Here is a 21,903-nt window from a genome sequence, read left to right as displayed (position 1 = left end):
TGAGGGTCTTAAATCTTTCCACAAATGCTGGCCTTTAACCACTTCTCTTTAATAAAGTGGGTCATGTTAAAAAAGCGAAGGGGAGGTGGTGGGGGAATAAAATAAATTACAAAGACAACAAGATCAAAACTGGACACTGTGCTTTTAAGCTTTAAAATGTGAGCCTTTAAGGACTTGACTGGCTTAACATTTCACAGCGTGCCAGTGGTGGAAAAGGAGGACATTTTCTTCTCATTAACTGCAGTGAAAAAGCGCTATGTAATTCGAGAAGTGACAGAGCCACCAGATCAAAGTCTGCTCAATCTGGAAAGCCAAATAAACCCCTCCGGCTACTTCCTGCAAGGAAAATTTACTCTGACAAAATAAAACAGGAGAGGAAAGAAAAAATTTCTATGCTCGGTTTTACGGGCTGTCATAGTAACTCGCGTAGCTGGAATACTCCCATTCTGAGCAGTAGTATTTGGTTTTAGGTTATGTGTTTTTCTACTTTTCTAAGTAGCTATTAATATGCTATAAAATAAAAATATATTTAAGGAAAATAAAATGTAGCTTATTTACAAAGCAAAAAATGTTACTTTATACAGAAAGCAGCTCAACGGGCAGATCCAGACACTCAGATCCATATCCAATTGTGGCCCAATCAGCGGGGCTCATGTCCCTACAGACTGGCAGTAAGTGCTTATAATCCAACTGCATTTTCTACCAGGTCCTGATAAAATACTGACCAGGATTATGCAGAATAGCAGGTGCTTCTGGAGCTGCAGTTTAAGGTGGTAGGCAGTAGGCTGATTTCCTGTAATACAGGTTGAGTCTCCCATATCCAAAATGCTTGGGACCAGGGGTATTTTGGATATCGGAATATTCCGTATTTTGGAATATTTGCATACCATTTTGAAATGTCTTAGGAATAGGGCCCAAATCTAAACACAGAATGCATTTATGATTCATATACACCTTATAGACACATCCTGAAGGTTATTTTATACAATATTTTCAATAATTTTGTGGCTCAAACAAAGTTTGTGTAGATACATGAAATTCATTTATATGTCGTATACACCTTATACACACAGCCTATAGGTCATTTTATACTTTATTTTTAATAATTTTGTGCCTTAAACAAAGTTTGTGTATATTGAACCATCAAAAATCAAAGGTTTCACTATTTCAGTCATGCTAAAAATATTCCGTATTTCGGAATATTTGGATATGGGAGACTCAACCTGTACTGTTTCTACAATGTCCCGTAGATAAGCAATGGCTGCCCATTTCATGGTTCAAGTACATCGTTTTTCCACTTGGACATCAAGTCCACAGCCTCCCCCCTAGTATCTATCAATCTAATAACCTGTTCTCCTAACTATGGACCTGATTCAGCAAGGATCGCCGCTGCGATTACGCACGCAGTCTCACTGCAATGATATGCTAATCCACTGCGATCGCTATGCCGTCGCAGCACAACATAAGGACGCCCACCTTACCTTACGCACATCCGACATCACATCACACAAGACTGCAAAACCATCGGTAACATCGAGTACAATAGGAGGCTCACGCACACTTGCACAAGCCCTGACCTTACACAGAAATTGCTAACTTCAACACACGCAGTGAAAGCCCAAGCTGCATATGGCATCGCAGTGGATAATTTATGCATGCCCCTGTAATGGCGTTCAAATGCACTGGCACGTCTGCGTTTTGCCGACCCCCCCCCCCCCCCGTCATCTCCCACACACGGCACTTCCTGTCCATCACCCTGCGATGGGTCTGTGTAGTTACTGCGATCACAGTCCCAATCAAAGTGGCTGGTTTGCGCACTGCAATGCATAAAGCAAGAATCTACCGATTGCGTGCGTAATTGCAGTTGCAATCCTTGCTGAATCAGGCCCTATATTCCATATTGCATAATAGGAGTGAAGTTTCAATTTCAACACTGAAACGCAACTGCAACAGCACACGCAGTTGACCAATTGTTGCGTACTGTGCATGTGTGTGCATCGCAGCACGCAAAGGTTACACTGTTATCGCACTGGAGTTACGCAGATTGTGGTAAGCCATCGCAGAGTGAGTGACAGGCCGTTGAGTGTTTGGGGGTGATGATGGGGCAGTGGTTGGAGGAATGCAGGCGTGCCTGTCCGTTTGAACGCCGTTACTTGGTCGTGCATAAATTAGCCATTGTGATGGCATACGCAGCTTGAGTGCTTACTGCGTGCAACGAGGTTAGCAATTTCTAAGTAAGGTCAGGGCTGCTGTAATTGTGAATGAGGGGCCGATGGTATTCAATGTTACCGATGTATACGCAGGACTGCAAGGTATTATGGATGTAAAGTAGCGGTAGTGGGCGTCTCTATGCTGGGAGCGCGACGGCATTGCTATAGCATTCATTAGCATATTTTCACAGCAGACCTGCATGCAATTATGGAGCTGCAATCACAATAGCGATCCTTAATGAATCAGGCACAATGTCCACAGATTGATGCAAAATGGAGAAGCGCCTCCCTCCCATACAATTTTATATTTATAAGTCTGCTTTCTATAAACATTGAACAAGTATAAACATGAAAGGATTGTCTGCATATAATGTTTAATGATGAAATTGCAATGCACTGTTGTTTTGTACTATACTTCATCTTAAATATTTTGTAAATTGTCTGTGTGTAAGTACAATGTACCGTAATTGGTATTATTGTCCATGGAGACATCTGACCACTAAGTAAAAACACCATAAACACCTACAAAACTACAACAAGTGACAGTAATGTATATCATACAACAGATGATAGCTGCCAGCATCACAAAGAATAACTAATGTTTTTATTTAAACTTTACGGATGTATTTAGAGATGTACGCTGACCCCCTGTGTTTTGGCAAAACCACCCTCAAGTGTTTTAGTTATGTTCTGGATTTCTTTAAAATAAAAAAAATAAAAAAACGCAAAAATCATGTAATTTGGTCCTGTTTCCATGCAAACCAAAACAGTTCCAAACTACCAGCAGACCCGAGCCTGGACTCTCATCTACTCAGAACCCCAAAGTGCGGTTTTCTGCAAAACAGAATATCTGTAATTTGTTTCATATACACAGTGGATGTAATACAATTTCCCTATTGTGTAGTAGAACAGAGAATGATAAGGACCTGAAAGAAATATGAAAATCCACCTTGAAAAACACCAAGAGGGTCAGAGCTATAGCCCACAGCACTAGATTGCAGCACCCCCCACCCATCAGATCTGGCAGATTAGCTAAACATTGAAAACCATTGCTGGGGGGATATTATTTTGTCTTGCACTGAACTGTGGTAAATAAAACAAACAGGCTCACATCTACAATGCTATAGATTCATATATTTAGAAGAACCCTGTTTTTTTAATGCAGAAAAGCACTTAAAAATGAATTATTATTTTATGCTTCCAATATAAATGTATATTGAGATCATGATGCCCTGTAACAGTACACAATGATTTAGCAGAACCATGGTGTGTAGTACACTATTAGTTATGTCCTTATATATGTCAAGAGGTGAGAAATGGTTATTAAGCTTTACTACTGCATTCAACAATGTATCCAATGACAAAGGGCTACATTCAGTAACGTATTGCACGAAGGTTGCCCATCCATACCACGAGTAACATGGGACTGCACACATAGGAGCTGAATCCATGGAAGTGCATAAAAACAACAAAAAAAAGATACAAATGATTTATAGTTACCCAGTGCTGAAAGAATGCTGCCCAATAAGGTCACCATTTTGAAGTTGATAGTCATTGAAAAAGTCTGGGCTCACTGCACCTTCAGGTGGTATCAATCCTTCTAGGAGAAAGGCAAGCAACGTGATCATTTAGCTGTACAATATTTATGTATGTCATAGTAAAAGCAATATATAGCATAATTGGTCACATGTTTGGTTTGAAAGGATAATTTAGGAATATGGCAGAATACTATTGAAGTTGCATAGAAAGTGACTACTGCTAAAAAGGCAAAACACAATTACGGTAGTTTATTGCAGTGCAAAAAGAAATGTTAAAATATGTGACTTTAATTAAAATAAATCATCGGTATATATTCAGTTTGCCGAAAACTAGGTTACTTGAGTTTTTTACACTACAATACACCTCGGACACGACATTTTTGCTATTCAGTTAGAAAATTACATTAAGTTAATGCAGGTTTGAAAGGGAGAGATCCAAGCTTTTATTTTACACCTCCAGACTAGGTAATAACTTTGTAAAGGTTCTTATTTTAAAGTAAAAATGTCGTCAGGACATAGGGCCAGATTCTGGGATTTATGCTAATGCAATTGCAATCTCTCATGGATCACATTTGCTAAAATATGCTAATGCCTTCCAAAGCACTGCTGCCTTCTCATATCCATCCAACGACGTACAACAGCGTAAACATCGACGCAGATCAGCCAGTCATGCAGCTCGTAATTCAAGTCCGACCTGTCTCAGACACTGTGGCTCTACTGACACGCAGAGAGCTCTGATGCTGCGTAGGATATCGCAATGGCTAATTTATGCACACCCATGAAACAGAGTTTAAATGGTCCCGATACGCTGACTTCCTCTCACTCACTTTAAGAGTGAATCCTCTGTGTGAGCGTGATCACAAAACAACTGTGCACAGTGCGACTTACACGCATGCGCAATTGCTAACAATCGCTCAATATGCATTGCATAAATATCAGACACAGGCCCATAGTGTAGTACCTCTGGTATACTACTCCTAATGAATAATAGTATTTAAATGTGTTTAAATAGAAAAATATGGGCAAATAATTACACTTTATTTTTCATGTAAGTTTCTCTGAAACATAAAGAGATGGATTTATTTATGGGGTAAATGTATTTGTTGTATTGATGTAAAAAGGGTCTTTTTGAAATTGAAGATTGGAGATGCAAGTGTTTTTTTCCCAATATTTTACTACATGCATATACACACTTATAAATGACTACAGATCCATTTTCCCCAATATACTCTAAACACTTTTGGGCATATTTACTAAAGTGCAGGTTTTTAGAAGTAGAGATGTTGCCCATAGAACCAATGAGATTCTAGCTATTATCTTTTAGGAGGTGCTAGATAAATATTAAGTAGAAGCTGATTGGTTGCTATGGGCAACATTTCCACTTTTAAAAATCAGCACTTTAGTAAATATACCCCCTTTATGGGCTGAAATTCAACCCTGTTATAGCCTTGTACACTGTCCTTTACGGCCACTAACAGCATCCTACACTGTCCATATGGTCATAACAGCCTCCTATGCTGTGCTTATGGTGACTAACAGCCTCCTACACTGTCCTTATAACCATAACACCTCCAACACTGTCCTTATGGCCACTAACAGCCTTTTACACTGTCCTTATGGCCATAACAGCCTCCTACAATGTGCAAATGTTGACTAACAGCCTCCTACACTGTGCTTATGGCCACCAACAGCCTCCTACACTGTGCTTATGGCCACTAACAGCCTCCTACACTGTGCTTATGGCCACTAACAGCCTCCTACACTGTCCTTATGGCCATAACAGCCTCCTACACTGTTCATGTGGCTACTAACAGCTGCCTACACTATCTTTATGGCCACTAACAGCCTTCTACACTGTCCTTATTGCCACTAACAGCCTTCTACACTGTCCTTATGGCCACTAACAGCCTTCTACACTGTCCTTATGGCCACTAACAGTCTCCTACACTGTCCTTATGACCACTAACAGCCTTCTGCACTGTCAGTATTGCCACTAACAGCCTTCTACACTGCCCTTATGGCCATAACAGCCTCCGACAATGTGCAAATGTTGACTAACAGCCTCCTACACTGTGCTTATGGCCACTAAGAGCCTCCTACATTGTCCTTATGGCCACTAACAGCCTTCTACACTGTCCTTATGGCCATAACAGCCTCCTACACTTTCCGTGTGGATACTAACAGCCTCCTACACTGTCCTTATGGCCAAAACAGTCTCCAACACTGTCTGTATGGCTACTAACAGCCTCCTACACTAACTTACGGCCGCTAACAGCCTCCTACACTGTCCTCATGGCCACTAACAGCCACCTACACTGTCTTTATGGTCACTAACAGTCTCCTACATTGTCCGTATGACTACTAACAGCCTTCTACACTGTGCTTATGGCTACTAACATCCTCATACACTAACAGCCTACTACACTGTGCTTATGGCTACTAACAACCTCTTACATTGTCCTTATGGCCACCTGCTATCTGATTTACCATTTTGGGGGGAATCAGGAGGATTCAGCGCTCTTTCATGCAACTCACTTACTGTAGTTTGCACAGTGCAGAGTTAATGCGTCATAGTTGCAACCTGATATTTGTTATTGCATAGCACAAGATTTTTTCTGACAAACACTTCACGCGATATGTGTGGATCATTAGCACACAGCACGCGTCTAATTGAATCCGGCCCTTTGTAGGTTAATGTTAAATTAGTTTCAAAATATCTATAGTGTAACCAAATGAAATAATTCCATTCTAATTTTATTTCTGTGGAGATATGTATAAAATCAGTGGCACAAAAGGAAAGACACATTACACAGAGAAATGTTGCAAACATTGTAAACATAAAGAAACATAAATTAAACAAAAGTTGTTGCTGGGTTTTCAGAGCTGAAACCCCGCTGCGCGTCAAACAAACAAACAAAAAATACGTGTCCGGAGCTCTCTAGTTGGCTCCGTGGCTCCCAGTGGCTGCTGGGAGTCCCGAAGGCTGCTGTGAGGCTCCAGGGGTGCTGGGAGGCGCAAAGGCTGCTGGGAGATGTAGTTCTCCCAGCACCTGGTACAGGGGGGGGTACACTCACATGGGGGTGGGGGGGGGTCACACACACCGGGGGTCACTCATACACATTTACAAACACTCACATACTCACCCTGCTGGAGAAGAGTCGGCTCCCGAAGCTGGAGGAAGAAGACGCCACTTTGGAAGGTGGGTAATTAAGGACTAATTAAGCTAATTGGAAACTTTCAATTGCTTCATTAGTCCTCAGGGGGTGAGGGTGTCGCCGGGGTCCCAGAGCAAGTTCCGCTTATTTTTCCTAAAATGAATGATTTTAAAAACAATCAATCAGACTTGCTCTGGAGGTGCGAGAAAAAAAGACGCAGTGATTTCTATAGAAATTACCGCGTCCCATTTTCAGGCACTTTATTGAATAGCAAAACCCTGCGGCAACATGGAAAAACTTCACGCCGCAGGGTTTTGCAAATATCCTTCCTGCAATTGGATATGCCCTTTAAACCATCTCAGTGTCGAAATTCTCAAGGTGATCATTCTGAAATATGCCTTAAAGCAGGCTTGCCCAACCTCCGGCTAAAGGCCTGAATGCAAATGTCACCCTTACCAGGGTGGTGGTTCTGTCTGGTGCTTCCTCCAAGGAGATGCATGTGCACCCAACACTGGGGAGAGGGGTGGCAAATTGCTTATTGGGGACAGTGACATGCATGTGACAGCAGCCTGGTGGACAACCAAATTAGTTGCCATGCATTTGTCTTTGCAGAGAAGTGGCTCAGTCTTGATAATGTAATCATTATCTTGCAAGATTGCCACCAAGTACTTTCTCGCTCATGTCTCTAGTTCTACTCCACACATTAAGCCACAGCTTGTAGTCCAGGCAAATATATATTTTTAAATGGATCTCCAGCCTTAATCATTATGGTACAATCAGTGCTCAACTGTATGATATACCGCCACATCAAACACTGAACTCTGTTGTGCTGCCAGCCGCCCACCAGAAGATCTGACTGCTGAGGGGGATTTGTTGTCAGGCTGCCAGTTGATAAAAGCTGGCGCACAGGCAGGCATCCATGGAGAGACAGCGGCACAGCTCTGCCATCATTTCAAATCTGGCACTGTTCGCGAGCCAACTGGAGTTCACGGACTGGGCAGCCACAGTGGCGGCTCCTGATTGGCCGCCAGTTCACAAGCTTCAATTGGCTAGCGGAGAGTGCCAGATTAAAAATGATGGCAGTGCTGTGCGCGGTCTCTCCATGGATGCCTGCCGGGCCCGGCACCAAATCCACACCTGTTGCTGCTGAGGGGGAGGTCAGAGGCTGCTGCTGGCTGCCCATGAGGGGGAGATGAGAGGATGCTGGAGGAACAAAGGAAGAGATAAGAGGCTGCAGAGGGGGAGGGCTTTACTGTGGGGCATAATCTGTAAGGGGCACTAATACTGCGTGGCATAATTTGTAGCGGGTTTTACTGTGTGGTATCACTTGTAAAGGTCATTACTATGTGGCATCATTTGTAAAGGGCATTACTGTGTGTGTCAAAGTGTAAGGGGCATTACTGTGTGGATAAGGGACACTCCTATAGATTGTAAGCTTGCGAGCAGGGCCTTCCTACCTATATATCTGTCTGTTATTACCCAGTTTTGTTCTATTAATGTTTACAATTGTAAAGCGCAACGGAATATGCTGCGCTGTATAAGAAACTGTTAATAAATAAAACACTACTGCTTGGCATAATGTGTTAAATTGGGTTTTACTATTGTGTGGCATAATGTGTATAAGGGGTACTACGGTGTGGTATACTACACAGATGAAATGAGTCCGCGTCTTAAGTACATGCCGTTTTTGAGTAGCCACGCCCCCTTTTCAGGCACATTAATAAGTATGAGCTTCAATTTTCCATACCCCACTTCAACCACTGGATACACTGCATTATGGAATACGTTAAAATGTTCAGACAATGACTTTACTTTTGTTTTAATAAAAAAAAAACATGGCTAAAGGACTTACAGATAGTTATTTAATTACCTGCTAACAACAAATTTATGGTTTCTGTTGCAATTTTGCATAATTTATATTTCTTCCCATAGTCATACTGCACATAAATCGCAGTGTGTAAAGGCATCACTGCGATCGCACTGCGATCAAACAGATCACGCAGAGCCATAGCAGTGTGATTGACAGGCAGTGAGAGTTTGTGGGTGGTGGAGGGGGGGAGTGGTCAGCGTAACGCAAACATGCCTGTCCGTTTGAACGCCTTTGCAAGGGCGTGCATAAATTTGTCAGCTGCGATTGCATACGCAGCTTGAGTACTTACTGCGTGCAACGAGGTTAGCAATTACTAAGTAAGATCAGGGCTGCTGTAATTCTGCATGACTCTCAATGTTACCGATGTTTGTGGAGTATTGTAAGGTATTACGGATGTGAGATAGGGTTGTGGGAGGTAGTGGGCGTCTCTATGCTGGCAGTGCGACGGTATTGCGATTGCATTCATTACCATAATTTCACAGCAGACCAGTGTGCGTTACGGAGCTGTGATCACAATAGCGATCCATAATGAATCAGGCACTATAACTTTAAAGCAAACAAGCCCACATTTAGTTACATGTCTGAACCAAAAAAAATAAAATAAAGAAAATCTTCCTTGAGTAAATCTAACAACACAGGGAGTACAATTATTCTCCGACAGCCTCAGGATTGTATCTGCCCAATGGCACCACTACAGACCCTACAGTACAGGGAGCCAAATGTAAAGAGTACAGTGGCAGTGAAGGAGGATGTGCTGCTGCAGATATGAGGAAATGTATTGCTACAGAGGGAAAGGACAATGTGTAGCTACAATACAAGCAGGGTGTTATTTATAATGGGTGCAATGTATGTGGTGCCCACACACCCTGCACCCATTTAAAATATAATTACCTCTCAGTCGACCCAGGGCTGTCTGCTGAGCTGCAGAAAACACAGGGAAAATGGGCACCACGACCATTTTCCAGTAAATCGCGCATGCGCAGTAGAGATGTCTCAGGAACGCGTCACGGGCGCCATATTCCCGGAGTCTACTGCTCCACCGGAAAGGAGAGGGGTCCGATCGAAGTACACGGGCCCCCTCCTCTCTTAAAGCGCCTTTGGCTATAATACATGAATACACCTTCGGTAGTAGCGCATTATGCTTTGCTGCACTGCACACACTTCTGTCTCCACAGAGACCATTTAGCAATGCTGCAAGTCCTTTACCACTAGTAAATTGTATGTACTTTACTTGTTTAAGCAAGTGTATTGTGACCCCTTCAATAAATGCAATCTTCCAATGGGGCTCACAGACTAGAAAGGTTTGTGCACCCATAATATTATGCTACTTTTTGGATAACATTATGCTACAGTACTTACGCATATATTGGTGTGTATGTTGTGCAATTGAAAGTGCTATGTTAAGTATAGTACAATACAGTACAATACAATGCACCCTAACCCTCCCCATAGTGCCTAAACCTAACCCTCCCCCCTTAGTGCCTAACCCCCCCCTCCCAGTGGTGCCTAACCCTAAACGAATCCCCAAAGCCCCCACCAAAGCCTAACCATAACCTAACCATGGTGCCTAAACCTAACCCTCTCCCCCACGCAGCAAACAGTTAATGCATCCCGGAGTGCTTAAGTTTGGGATGGCGATTCTGGCCTCTCCGTTTTCGGTCTCTAAACTGGCGTCTGCATTTCGACAGCCGGCATCCCGTCCTGCGGTAAAATGACTGCATCCCCTTAACCCAGGCTCATTACATCCATCCTCTCTCTCTCTACATATCTGGAACAGGTATAATGAACCTTATTTCACCATCTATGTTGTTCCTGACAAAGCTCAAACATATCAAGGATATTTTACTTTTTCTTTCCATTACCTATATGGGTATTATATAATCATCTTCATAACTGATGTATTCCAAGCAGGGACATATCATTTGTATGCTTAATTGCTATTACATATATGCGTACAACCATCTATAAAAAATACAATTGTTCTTTTATGTAATTTAATGACTCATGGGGTTATATTTAAAAATCAATGAAAATCGATCAACATCGATGTTGTGTTTCTGGGAGTAAATTACACATTTACTAATACTTAAAAAAAACAAATAAAAAATTGTCTCATAGTAAATGTGTGATTTCCTCCCAGAAACACAACATCAATTTTGATCGATTTTCTTTCATTTTAAATCGATCAAAAATCAACCCTTAGTTACTATACCCCTAGGGTCTCTACAAGATTCAACAACTACTTCCAGCGCCACTTGCTCTTATTTGTTGTTTTTCATTACTCAGAGGGTGGGAACCCTGCTAAATGTAGGCAGCAGGACAGGTATCCAGAATTGCGCAGTTAGGTCACACAATCTATAAAGGAAACATGTAACATAAAAAATCCGAAAAACTGCTGAAATGGTGCAATTTTCTGTAAATATGGCCTGTAAACAGTGACACATGACTGTTCATGTCTTAGAAACAGTATTTATACATTGAACAAAACAAATGTTCTAAAACTGGTTCCTATTCGTCTATGGGGCTGATTCAGCAAAGGACACAGATGGTGATACTCATGCAGATTCCTGATTATCGCGAATCTGCGCATGCACAGGACCCCCCATGCCTCTGCCTGACAAACAGGCAGAGGCATTTTGCGAGGGTGCTGAGGCCAGGGTCTGCATTCATGAACACAGACTTCCTAGCCTCGCAAGCCGGCCAGCCTGCGTAAGATGGTCGTGATGATGATCCCAGGCTGCGATCTTGGCCGCAGTGCTAGAATCGCAGATGCTGACAGGAGGTGTCTCCACTTCAGATGCCTCCTGCAGCATTTGAATTTAAGCGAGATGGTGTGTGGCTTTGCAATTCCGTGCACTGCTGAATCAGCCACTATGTGTTGGTTGTAAGCAAGAGTCAGCAACATATTTAAAATGTGATGCAGATTAATTCCAGTCTCACATATATTTCAGCACAGCTAAGGGGATGCTTCAGACACACTGGTCTAATAAAACTTGCTTGAATATCAGGTTGCTGCTGCTATCATCTTGACCAATAGTGATAAAACTTAACATGTCTTAGCCCTATACTGTCAGAAGTTCTTTGCAATTCATTGCTCGTTCCTTCAGAAACAAGGACCCTAATAAGAATTAATTCCATATGAGCTTATTTGTAAGTCAACATATGCACAGTATTAAACAAAAGCAATGCAGACTACATCAACATTTTTACAATGCAATATTATACAGATTAATTTATAAGTTACAGATGAGCTGCTAACAACTTGCTGGAATGTTAATAACCCTAAAAATGGTAGGAAAAAATTATTGCAAATAAAAAAACAGAAGTTTCTAAGCAAATAAATAATCACACCCTGGTGATATTTTAGTAATATTATTCAAACTGTATGTCACCCAAATTCCTGGAGGTTGTGGAAAAAACTTCCAGGCTTATGAGTTAGGGGCCAGACCCTAAAATAGATGCCGCTCCAGACACATTAAGCAGCAGAGACCAGGTTAATGTTAGACCAGCGCAAGCAATGGGTAGTATTTTCATTTTTTATTTATTCGAGATCACTGGTTCACCATTGGCACATTCAAAATATAGTATTTTTTTAGATTTTTATTCTAGTCCAGCTGTTACAGCTAGACAATCACATTTCATGGCCAAAGTTCTTTATCGAACAGCACAGCTGGGCATTTGTGAGGCCTTGTACTTTCAATTTTCGAAATTACTTTTTTTTTTTTTTTAATTTAACTGGCCCTGCGTGTTGTGCATGTGAATGCTTCACATCACTGAATAATGCCTGTTACAGTATACAATCATATGGTAGTGCTTGGGTTCCACAGATAACATAACTCACAAGAACGGATGGTGTAGAGGCTAGCATTACTGCCTCACACTACTGAGGTCTTGGCTTCTATTCCCACCATGGTCCTAACTGTGAAGTACTGTATACTGTATATTCTCCCAGTGCTTGCATGGGTTTCCTCCCACACTCCAAAAATATCATACATGCCTACTCTCCCGATTTGGTTGGGAGCCTCCCGAAAATCGAGTGCCGCTCCCAACCTCCCGGAAAAGTAAGCATGCCCTCCGGCCCCTCCAGTCCCCCCCACAATACCAGCCCAAACACCCGCAGCGGGGGGGGCTGATGACGCGATTCTCGCTGAATCGCGTCATCATGACCCCGCCCCCTGCTCCCCAAACAGCATGTGTCGGCCCGGCCCCGCTCCCCTGCTAAGCCGACCTGACTGTCTCCCTCCCGGAAGGGGCAGCCATGATATCGGCAAGTATGAAAAATATACTAGTAAATTGGTTCCCAACAGAAAAAATTACCCTAGTGTCTGAACATGTGGTAGGGAACAGAGATTGTAAGCTTCACTGTGGCAAGGACTGTATATAATGGCTAAAATATTGACTGTAAAGCACTGCGAAATGTGTGCGCTATATAAATAACAGGTAATAAATAATCATTTAAAATAGCAGAGCATTTACTGCATATTTACTTGATTGATAGAAAACTATAGTAGCTGTTCGCCCATGGAATCACCCACAATAAAAAATTTTTGTCAGAAACTATTTCATTTGAGGTGTTATAGGTGTATTGCTTTGCATAGGGACAGTGTCGCGGGTGTGGCGCACGTCACCAGCAGAGCTATACAGACTGGTGACAGCAGCGCCTTCACCCACCAATCTCACTGTGTGCTCTGTGCACAGACTGCTATGTAGCTTATCCTACTGAAATGAATGTGGGCAAAAAGCACCTCTCCCCACCCCTTATCGGCATCGCACATGGTGCCATACCCATCTCTTGTATTGATTATGTATATACATTTCGTTTTTGTTATTGCTCAGCTTTAACTAGACAGATCGAGATGAGACAAATTGTAGGTTATTTCTAGGAGTTTCCACTACAAAACGATGCAGTTTTCATTTTTCAACAGACACAACATTCTTATAACACTAGTATATATATTAATATATTATAAGGGCACAGTCGTGCCCTTATATTAAGGCTGCATCTGAAAAAATGGATTTCTCCATAGAGAATTCTGAAGGGGGGGGCAGGGTGTTCAAAGGGCTACACCTCAAAAGCTATAGGAGGTACGGATCTGAAATTTGGCATGGCCGGGTAGAACTGTCACTGGGTACTGCATGCCAAATTTCAGGGCATAAACATAAAAAATGAGGATTTGGGAGTAATCTAAAGCTCCAACTGTCAGTTTTTTCTGACATTCTCAATTAGGACAACTTTTCTGCTATAGGCTATGGGGTTTTTTTGGGAAGGCAAAACTCAGGGTAGGAGTGGAATTTGGGGTTTGTTTTATTAGGTAGCTATTGTGCATGGGTATGTGCTTTTGGGGTTCAGGTAAATTAGAAAGTGACAGTTTTTAAACTATTATCTGAAGAATGCGCCATTATAAAGATAGGACTTTTCAACTTGTTGCGCAGCCGCAGTAGGAGCTTCCAGCAGGTGTAGTCATAGTGGCTTCACTTGGGTGCAGCAAGATGGCCGTCGTTTGCGGGCAGTAGTGGGCAAAGCAGTGGTGGGGACACGGATGTGGCGGGTCGCGGTTGTTGGCGGGAGACGTGTGTGTCGGCGGGGGCGCGGGTGTTGGCGGCGGAGGGTCCGGCGGAGGGTCCAGCGGCGGTGAGGGCATTGGCAGCGGGCCCGGACCGGAGAGGATTCAGACCCTTGCAGCCATTATGCCGAATACGGCAGCGGCGCCCATTTCAAAAATGGCGCCCAACCCATATTTTTGAAATTCAAAGATGGAAGCCGCTAGCCAATCACGGCTCGCGGCGGCCATCTTTGAATTTTAAAATGGGCGCCGCTGCCGTACTTGGCAGAATGGCTGGCGGGGACAAGATCTTCTCAGATCCAGGCCCGCTGCCAACACCCGAACAGGAGCCGGTTCCGCAGCTGCCACTGACGATGGCGTCGCGAACCGTGATTGGCTCGCTGCGGCCATATTTGATTTTCAAATATGCGGCGGCACCTGCAGAGGATCATAGAAGCCCTGGGGATGTGGCAGCCACCCCCCAGGTGAAGCCCTGGTGGGTGGGTGCCCGCCAGGCGAAGACGCTGAAGCCCTGGTGGGTTGGCGCCCGCCGGGCGTAGACACCGTAAGTCCTAGTGGGCGGCGGCCATGCTAAAGAGCTGACACAGGCTGCCGCCCACTAGGTGAAGACATGGAAGCCCTGGCGGGTTGGTGCCTGCCGGGTGAAGACGCCGAAGCCCTGGCGGGTTGGCGTCCGCCAGGCGAAGACACCAGAAGTCCTAGTGGGAGGCAGCCACGAAAAAGAGCTATCAGAGGCTGCCGTCCACTAGGCGAAGACACCGAAGCCCTGGCGGGTTGGCGCATAGAATGGTGCATAAGAAAATAGAATATTGTCTTTTGCAATAGTACTACAGGTCCCAGCAGGTATCCCCCGCATGCTGGTACTTTGAGAACCACAAGTACCAGCAGGCGGGGTATTAAGGGCCTGCTGGCACCTATAGTAGTGTCTTATAAATCCTTTATTTACCGGGGCCCTCAACTGGAGAACGGCGGCCAGTAAGCTCTTTTACGCGGCCGCCGCACATTCAGGGCTTCCCATCGTCTTCATTCTTCAGCTGGTCTGTCCAGCTCCCCGGTAAAGTGTGGTGCATTTGAAAATATAAATGTTGGCTTTTGCTGTGGAACTACAGTTCCCTGCAAGCCTCCCCTGCATGCCGGTACTTGGAGAACCACAAGTATCAGCATGCGAGGCATTACGGGCTTGCTGGTACCTTTAGTTCCACAGCAAAAGCGATATTGAAAAAAGCACACACACACCATAGAAATATATAATTTTATTAAAACATACATGCACACACACATGCATACACACTATCTCACATACTCACCTATGTATCCCTGAAGCCAATCTGTCCTCTTCTCCAGTAGACAATCCAATGGATTACCTGTGAAAAAAAATTCCATACTCACCTCCTGCTATGCGTGGATCAGGTCCTCTTCACACAATCCAGGGTCTTGGCAAAAAAAAATGGAGATAACCGGAGTTGCCCGATTGACAGCTCCGCCCGGGATTTCAGCACAGAAATCCTGATGCGGAGCGCTCATTGGCTGAGAGAGGAGAGCCTTCCGCCTCTCAGCCAATGAGCGGTTCTCACCATTGAATTCAATGGTGAGAACCGAGCGTACCCTTTTCACAAATGGCGCCAAATTCAAAGAGGGTCGCCGCGAGCCAATCACGACTTCATTGCCCCCTCGGCTGCCTGGATGGGCGGCGGCGAACCCTCGGCTGGCTTAAATACAACCAGCAGCGCGATCCCCATCCATTCAGTCGTCGGCCGGGGAGCTGGAGAGACCAGCTGAAGAAGGAAGACGACGGGAAGCCCTGGATGGGCGGTGGCTGCGCAAAAGAGCTTACTGGCCGTCGTCCTCCAGGTGAAGTGCGGCATAATAAAATACTTTTAAAAACGGTATTGGTTTGTTTTATTTTAATATTTCTTTTGCAGGGGTACTATAGGTGCCAGCAGGCCCTTAATACCCCGCCTGCTGGTACTTGTGGTTCTCCAAGTACCAGCATGCGGGGGATGCCTGCTGAGACCTGTAGTACTATTGCAAAAGACAATATTTAAATTTTCTTATGCACAATAATCAACCCGGCACACACCGCCCAGGGGTGCCAGGGTTAGCCACAGGCTATGAGCCTGGGCCTGGAGTGCCCTGAGCAGGGGGACCCCTTTATTGGGGGGGTCACCAACTTCCCAGGGATCCCCGGCCTGGGCTGACTAGCGGTCATGGGTGATGCTGTGGCTGGGAGGCCCAGTGAAATGGCTCCCCTGGCTGTGGCATCACCCCCCTGCTAGACGGAGTCCGGTGCTGGTTTTGGGAAATACAGGGGGAGCCCTATGCATTTTTTCCCCCCTGTATTTCCAGAACCAGGACCGGTTCAGAGCCCTGTGCTGGTTGCACCAAATACAGGGGACTCCTATGTCATTTGTCCCCCGTATTTTGGTAACCAGGACAGGATCTCAAAAGCCTGGTGCTGGTTGTGCTTAATACAGGGGACCCCTACGTCGTTTGTCCCCTGTATTTAGCACAACCAGTACTGGGGCTCCAAAGCCCGGGGCTGGTTGTTTCCTGTTGGGGCTGGCGACGCTTTTTTTTTTTTTTACACATTCAATTTTTAACACAAATACGTAGATCTCACTGCTGCATTCGTCCATCTGTGACTTATTGATTTGATTTTCTCAGGTGTATACTCACTACCAGTGAGCCCTCTGTCGCCCACTGATGCCCCTTTTGCACTGCACCGCTGCCACTGCTCTGCACCACTGCTGCTGCTACCCCACACGCCTACAGCCATCTCGCACTCTGCACCTCCCAAACCCATATATCCCAACATTTAAAGATGTTGAGGAGGTACAGGTCGCACGCCCAAAAAGTGGGAGTGGCTTGCTGTAAAAGGGGCGGATCCTTGCGGCTTCCCCCGTTTTCGTCACTTTGGGGGCGTGCCCAGCACTCTCCGAGATGCTGGCCAGCCCCCAGGCTCTCCCTACACAAGAGAACAGATGCTGTGCGCATGCGCACGGCATCTGTTCTCCTCCTGCACACCCGCTTGCTGTAAAAGGGGCAGAGCCTCGTGGCTTCCCCCATTTTTGTCACATTGGGGGAGTGCCCAGCACTCTCCGAGATGCTGGCCGGCCCCCAGGCTCTCCCTACATAAGAGTAGCATGTTCTCCTCCTGCACACTGTGCTCCCCCCAACTTCCTCCCCCACCGCGGTACACTGCGGCACGTAGGCGGGACAGTCCCAGAAAAATGGGAAGCGGGACAGTTGGGAGGTATGCAAACCAACCTCCTGTGTGCGGTCCCCTCTTCTACCCTCTATCGCCCACTGATGCCCCCTTTGCACTGCACAGTTGCCACTGCTTTGCACCACTGCTGCTGCCGCTACCCCACATGCCTACAGCAGTCTCGCACTCTGCACCTCCCAAACCAGCCTCCTGTGTGCTGTCCCCTCTTCCACCTGCGTTAGAGTACCATTTTGTTGCCCTTCTCCCTTGCAGGTAGCCCGGTTTGCTCATCCAAACCCGGATAGTAAATAAATTTTAAAAAAGCTATGAAATTCCATAGACAAAAAAACCTTACAGTTTCACATGTCCCATTAAGGCTGCTTAGACATGATCTGAAAATTCACAAAACCTATTGATTTTCTGCCACTTAAACTCCAAAAAGCAATGAAATTACGATCATTAAGGTTGATGCCTTAATGGACGTGTTCCTTGCGCAATACAGATATGGTATGCCATCGCACCCTGTGGTTAACGGCAGATTCAGCACTCTCACAGAATAAGATTGCTGTCACTCACAAAATGGTGGAGCTGCTAATTCACAGAATTGTGTGCTCATTGGAATACACACATGCAGTCTATGCAACTGAGGTCAAAGCAGAGAATAGAGCTGTGCAGATGGGATAAAAGTGGTGTGGATTGGGGAAGGAGACACAGCAGCGTGGATAGGTGAGACACAAAGGCGTGTAGAGGAGAGAAGGTTAAGCAGTAGAGAGGGGGAAGGGGGTTGCCAAAGTAATGCAGATGGGTGGAAAACAGTGGTGCGGATGGGGGAAACAGAGTGGCATGGTTTGGGGGGACAGCGACGTGGATGGGGGAAGCAAGTGGCATGGACATGGGAAGACAGGCAAAGACAGACTGGAGCGGATAAGGGAATACAAACTAGCACAAATAGGAGAACACACAATAGTATAGATTGGGGAAGACAGAGTAGTGCAGGTGGGGGGAGGAGACAGAGTTGCACAGTTGGTACGGATGAGAGAACAGAGACTACCATAGTTCGGAGACCACACAGCAGTAGGGATTGGGGAAGACAGATTGGTGTGGATGGGGAGGAAGACAAAGTGGTGCGGCTGCTTCGGGCAGACAGAGTTGCACAGTTGAGGGACCAGAGTAGTGCAGATGGAGGAAGAAAGAGTGCCACAGATGAGAGAAAGACAGAAGCGTGGCTGTGGAGAAGGCACGGATGCAGGGCGGTGCGGCTGGGGAAAAACATTGGTGTGGATGAGGGAACACAGACTATCACAATTGGGAGAACACACAGCAGTAGGGATTGGGGGAATATATAGCAGAATGGATGCATATAGGGGAAGATAGTGTACATGCTTAGACAGAGTATGATATTTTTAAAAATAAGGGAGCTGAACGTGTGTTCTATATTAGATAAATGTATGCAGTGAGAAGGATGTGGGAAGCCAGTGAGATTATTTTGGTGATCAAGTGGGAAGATTGTGGGCACTGAGTGGGATGGGGGAGCCACATAACTGCTTTGACCTCAATTGCATAGACTGCATGTGTGTGTTCCAATGAGCACACAATTCTGTGAATTAGCAGCTCCACCATTTTGTGAGCGACAGCAATCTCATTCTGTTAGAGTTCTGAATCTGCAGTTAACCACAGGGTGTGATGGCATACCATATCTGTATTGCGCAAGGAACACGTCCATTAAGGCGTCAACCTTAATGATCGTAATTTCATTGCTTTTTGGAGTTTGAGTGGCAGAAAATCAGTAGGTTTTGTGAATTTTCAGATCATGTCTAAGCAGCCTTAATGGGACATATGAAACCGTAAGTTTTTTTGTCTATGGAATGTGTATATATATATATATATATATATATATATACATACACATACACACAGTCAGGTGCATAAATATTGGGACATTGACATTAATTTTCATATTTTGTCTACTATTCACCACCACAATGGCTATGAAATGAAACAAACATGATGTGCTTTAACTGCAGACTTTCAGATTTAATTTGAGGGTAATTACATCCAAATCAGGTGAACAGTGTAGGAATTACAGCGGTTTCTATATGTGCCTAAACACTGCTTAGTACATAGACCCCTATAAGGCATCAGCTTTATCAGCTGCCAATAATAAAGCGGTCTTTGGTGAATGGCATTTCTATGCAGCAACAATGATGTGCTATGAGACAAGGAGAGACACCAGAAGACAGACACACCCAACAACCAGTCACTGTTGAAACCTTACAAGCGAGCTGCTGTCAAACATTCCTGCCCTACTATTCACAATAACTGAAGCTCCCTTCTTCTGCTTCTGGAGAGAGCTTATGCCTTTTGTGCTATATGAGCAATCTTGCGAGTAATTGTCACCATACAGCAGCAGTGAGTAACCTGGTGTCTTTCTTTAGTATCATTTCTGTACCCCATATGAGCAGCAGCAGATGCAGCCAGTGGAGATCACCAGGAAATGAGATAACAGCAGCAATGGCAGTTTTACTAACGGAGTCCAGCAGCTGAACGGAGACAGCAGTCAAGAGACCTTCTAAACAACCGGGTCTTTGATGCAATGTCACGCCTAGGCACAACTTTGTAATTTCCTGCTGCCAGATCCAGATAATGATTAATTAATGATCTACAGTGTAATTCAGATTTACATTTTCTCCAACACAATTGGAAGTTAAACAAATGATTGCAAAATCATTAAAGAAGTTTTTTACAAAACAAAAACATAAAAACAGCCTTTTTACTATGACAATTAAAGGCAATGTAACAGTTTCCTTTTCCAATTGTATGTATGTAATAGAATTTCCTTTATGCCCAATTATTTTATTTACGATTATTTTAGAACTTTGCTGGCAGAGCTCCTATTACAGTAGGCTCTTATTTTTCTCATAATCTCTTAGACCTCCTGTCAATCTTATGCAGGAGCCATAAACAGTAACATAGGGGTATTCAACCTTCAAGCAAATTTCTTGAAGACTTAATTCAGACTGAAACAATCTCAACATTAGTAGACTTGTTTTCATTATAGCAGTGATTGGGGATATTAATAAAACATCTAAACTTTGCTTATGAGATCAGGCAAACATTATTTAGAGACACAAATTTTTTAATGTGCAGTTCAGTATAATCCTATCATTTAGGCTGTATAATGAAAGAACAATTATTCAATGCATTATACCTCTTTTCTCTGTTTTCCACGAGAGCTGCCGGCAGCCGCTGATTGGCGGGAGGCTGGGAGACGGTGAGGTGGAGTAACAGTGCATTATCATTTGCATCTATAGGGCTCAGCTTGCAATACCCCCTGGAAATGGTCCATTTTGCTTCAGAGTCCATGGCCAAATATATAATCGCACGTACAAATTGCTGAAATGTTACAATAATAAAATCCCCAAAACCATAAAAAGCCGTGGCTTACCTGGTTATGTTTTACACACATCTTTTATTACCCGATTCCATCGTATTAACATATGATCAAGCCATCATCTAGCAAAGCATTTTCCATATGTATGTTCTGGGTTAAAATTGCCGAAATGTTCACCACAGGCATACTAGTTTTTCTCATAATCTCTTAGACCTCCTGTCAATCTTATGTAAGAGCCATAAACTGTAACCTGGGGGTATTCAACCTTCAAGCAAGTTTCTTGAAGACTTAATTCAGACTGAAACAATCTCAACATTAGTAGACTTGTTTTCATTATAGCAGTGATTGGGGATATTAAAAAAACATTAATCTTTGCCTATGAGATCAGGCAAACATTTGACACAAATCTTTAAATGTGCAGTAATATATAATCCTATCATTTAGACTATATAATGAAAGAACAATTATTCAATGCATTATGTGGCGTTTGAAATATAAAGCATACTACTATATATTACATATTACAGCACTGTATCACCTGCACTGTAATACAAGTCGGGTCTTTCCAGTATGTCTCCTTCATGGATAAATGGTTCAATGGGTTCGTCTCCATAAAGATATTGCTCATTTTCATCCATTTGTCGGCTCTCAACCATTTCAAGCCACTGAGAGTTGTGCCAGCGGAATTTCTCACTCTGTATCTTTTTTGCCCATTCTTCATCATATTCCTGCAAGGAACACATTAGCTATTAAGGTTTAAATCTACAACCAAGGACATCTGCAGGGAAAAGGACATTGTAATATTAACAGTTTATTTTTGCAAGTCCAAATTGAACACTTTCATTGACTTAAGATGCTTGGAAATACAATCTCAAAATCTAAGAAACTTATTTAGGACAATGAATCTCACTTTCCATGTTTTTCCTATTAAGAAATACAAGTAGTACAGATGGTCAAAAACAGGCGCAAA

The 21,903-nt window shown here is 44.0% G+C and overlaps 1 protein-coding gene across 2 annotated transcripts in view; it reads right to left on the bottom strand.

Annotated features, from left to right (window-relative positions):
- The window catches only part of KIFAP3 (kinesin associated protein 3), a 244,430-nt gene that overhangs the window by 19,646 nt on the left and 202,881 nt on the right, over positions 1-21,903 (bottom strand). Inside the window, exons 18-19 of one of the 2 annotated variants that reach the window (XM_088460529.1) lie at positions 21,472-21,661; positions 3,711-3,810 (exon numbers count right to left, since the gene is read on the bottom strand). In XM_088460529.1, coding sequence (XP_088316655.1) covers positions 3,711-3,810; positions 21,472-21,661 — 290 coding nt within the window. The remainder of the gene's footprint in view (positions 1-3,710; positions 3,811-21,471; positions 21,662-21,903) is intronic. The other variant, XM_088460530.1, reaches the window with a different exon arrangement.

Source organism: Taudactylus pleione, unplaced genomic scaffold (genome assembly GCF_031769625.1).
Source record: "Taudactylus pleione unplaced genomic scaffold, aTauple2 ptg000048l, whole genome shotgun sequence".
Taxonomy (NCBI): domain Eukaryota; kingdom Metazoa; phylum Chordata; class Amphibia; order Anura; family Myobatrachidae; genus Taudactylus; species Taudactylus pleione.
This window is presented reverse-complemented; position numbering and strand designations above follow the sequence as displayed.